Source organism: Perkinsus marinus (assembly GCF_000006405.1).
Source record: "Perkinsus marinus ATCC 50983 genomic scaffold scf_1104296956498, whole genome shotgun sequence".
NCBI classification, from domain to species: domain Eukaryota; phylum Perkinsozoa; order Perkinsida; family Perkinsidae; genus Perkinsus; species Perkinsus marinus.
Window position 1 is genome coordinate 1 of NW_003207465.1, and position 1,054 is coordinate 1,054.

A 1,054-nucleotide genomic window follows, 5' to 3' on the forward strand; every position below is an offset into this window, starting at 1 on the left:
CTACTACCTCTCCTTCCCTTTGATCTAATAAGTAGTTGAGGTAGTCCCTTCCTCTACGCCTCTCCTCCTTAGTACCACATATGAAGGCCGTATACCCGATGTACCTACACAACACACACTGACATCATCACTACACTAGTCACGAGGGTGATCACCCAATCACGCAAAACACTACCAATTTTCACTACCATTCATCCATTTAAATTTCCTCCAACAAATATAAAGACATGACATTATGCAGTACTCATTCATCTTATGCAAAAATGAACATTCAAAAATTCAACACTCACTGCCAGATGAAGCGACGATTCGCAATATACTCTCGATGAACAGAACCACCGGAGATGTCAACACATACAATTCCACCACTACCCAACACTACTCCATAATAGCACCACTAGCTTTCTCCAGTTTCCGTCTAGTAGTACCCCTCCTGCCCAATGCATAGGTGAATTGCCCTTCGGTCCTGATAGGCAGCTTATTATTGCTACAACCACACACCCACACACTACATCTTCACTGTGGTAAGTCCCAACTTGGGATCATGCTTATCACCCAGATTCCATCTATCATCGTGGTCCAGGAAGAATCCTGGGGACTTGGTCTCGATCGCAGACATCAACTGAACGGGACCACATTCATCTACAGCTTGTCGCTGTAATATTCAAGTTCTTGAAAGTTTATCTCGATGGTTTTCTTTCAATATTTTACCAGGTGCCTCGAATAAAGTGATCTCGACTATTTTCATAACATATCGAAGACACCGTGATCACATCCATATGCGTATCAGATACCACCGTTTCATTGCATGGTTCAAATCGAATAGATACTCTCCGCGTTCTCCTCTCAATTTCCCACTCATCATAACAGCACCAGTTACCGACCACATCCAATACTCTAGTCATACTACTACAACCAGGGATTGACAACACGTCATCCCTGCCTCAGTTACACTATGTATGCCACTTCGCCCGTACATTTAGGTTGAGTGAAGCAAGCAACATTCATCACCCATCAGCGTCACCAACGTGTAACCACTAGTTCTAATCCACTT

At 43.5% G+C, this 1,054-nt stretch overlaps 1 protein-coding gene across 1 annotated transcript; it reads right to left on the reverse strand.

The window, feature by feature from the left end:
- Positions 1-7: 7 nt before the first annotated feature.
- On the reverse strand, positions 8-619 carry Pmar_PMAR028474 (hypothetical protein; the record flags this gene model as incomplete). Its single annotated transcript, XM_002775156.1, has 3 exons — positions 8-104; positions 383-466; positions 513-619. Coding segments are annotated over 3 exons (288 nt in total), but the record flags the coding sequence as incomplete, so codon positions are not given.
- Between the last annotated feature and the right edge of the window lie 435 nt (positions 620-1,054).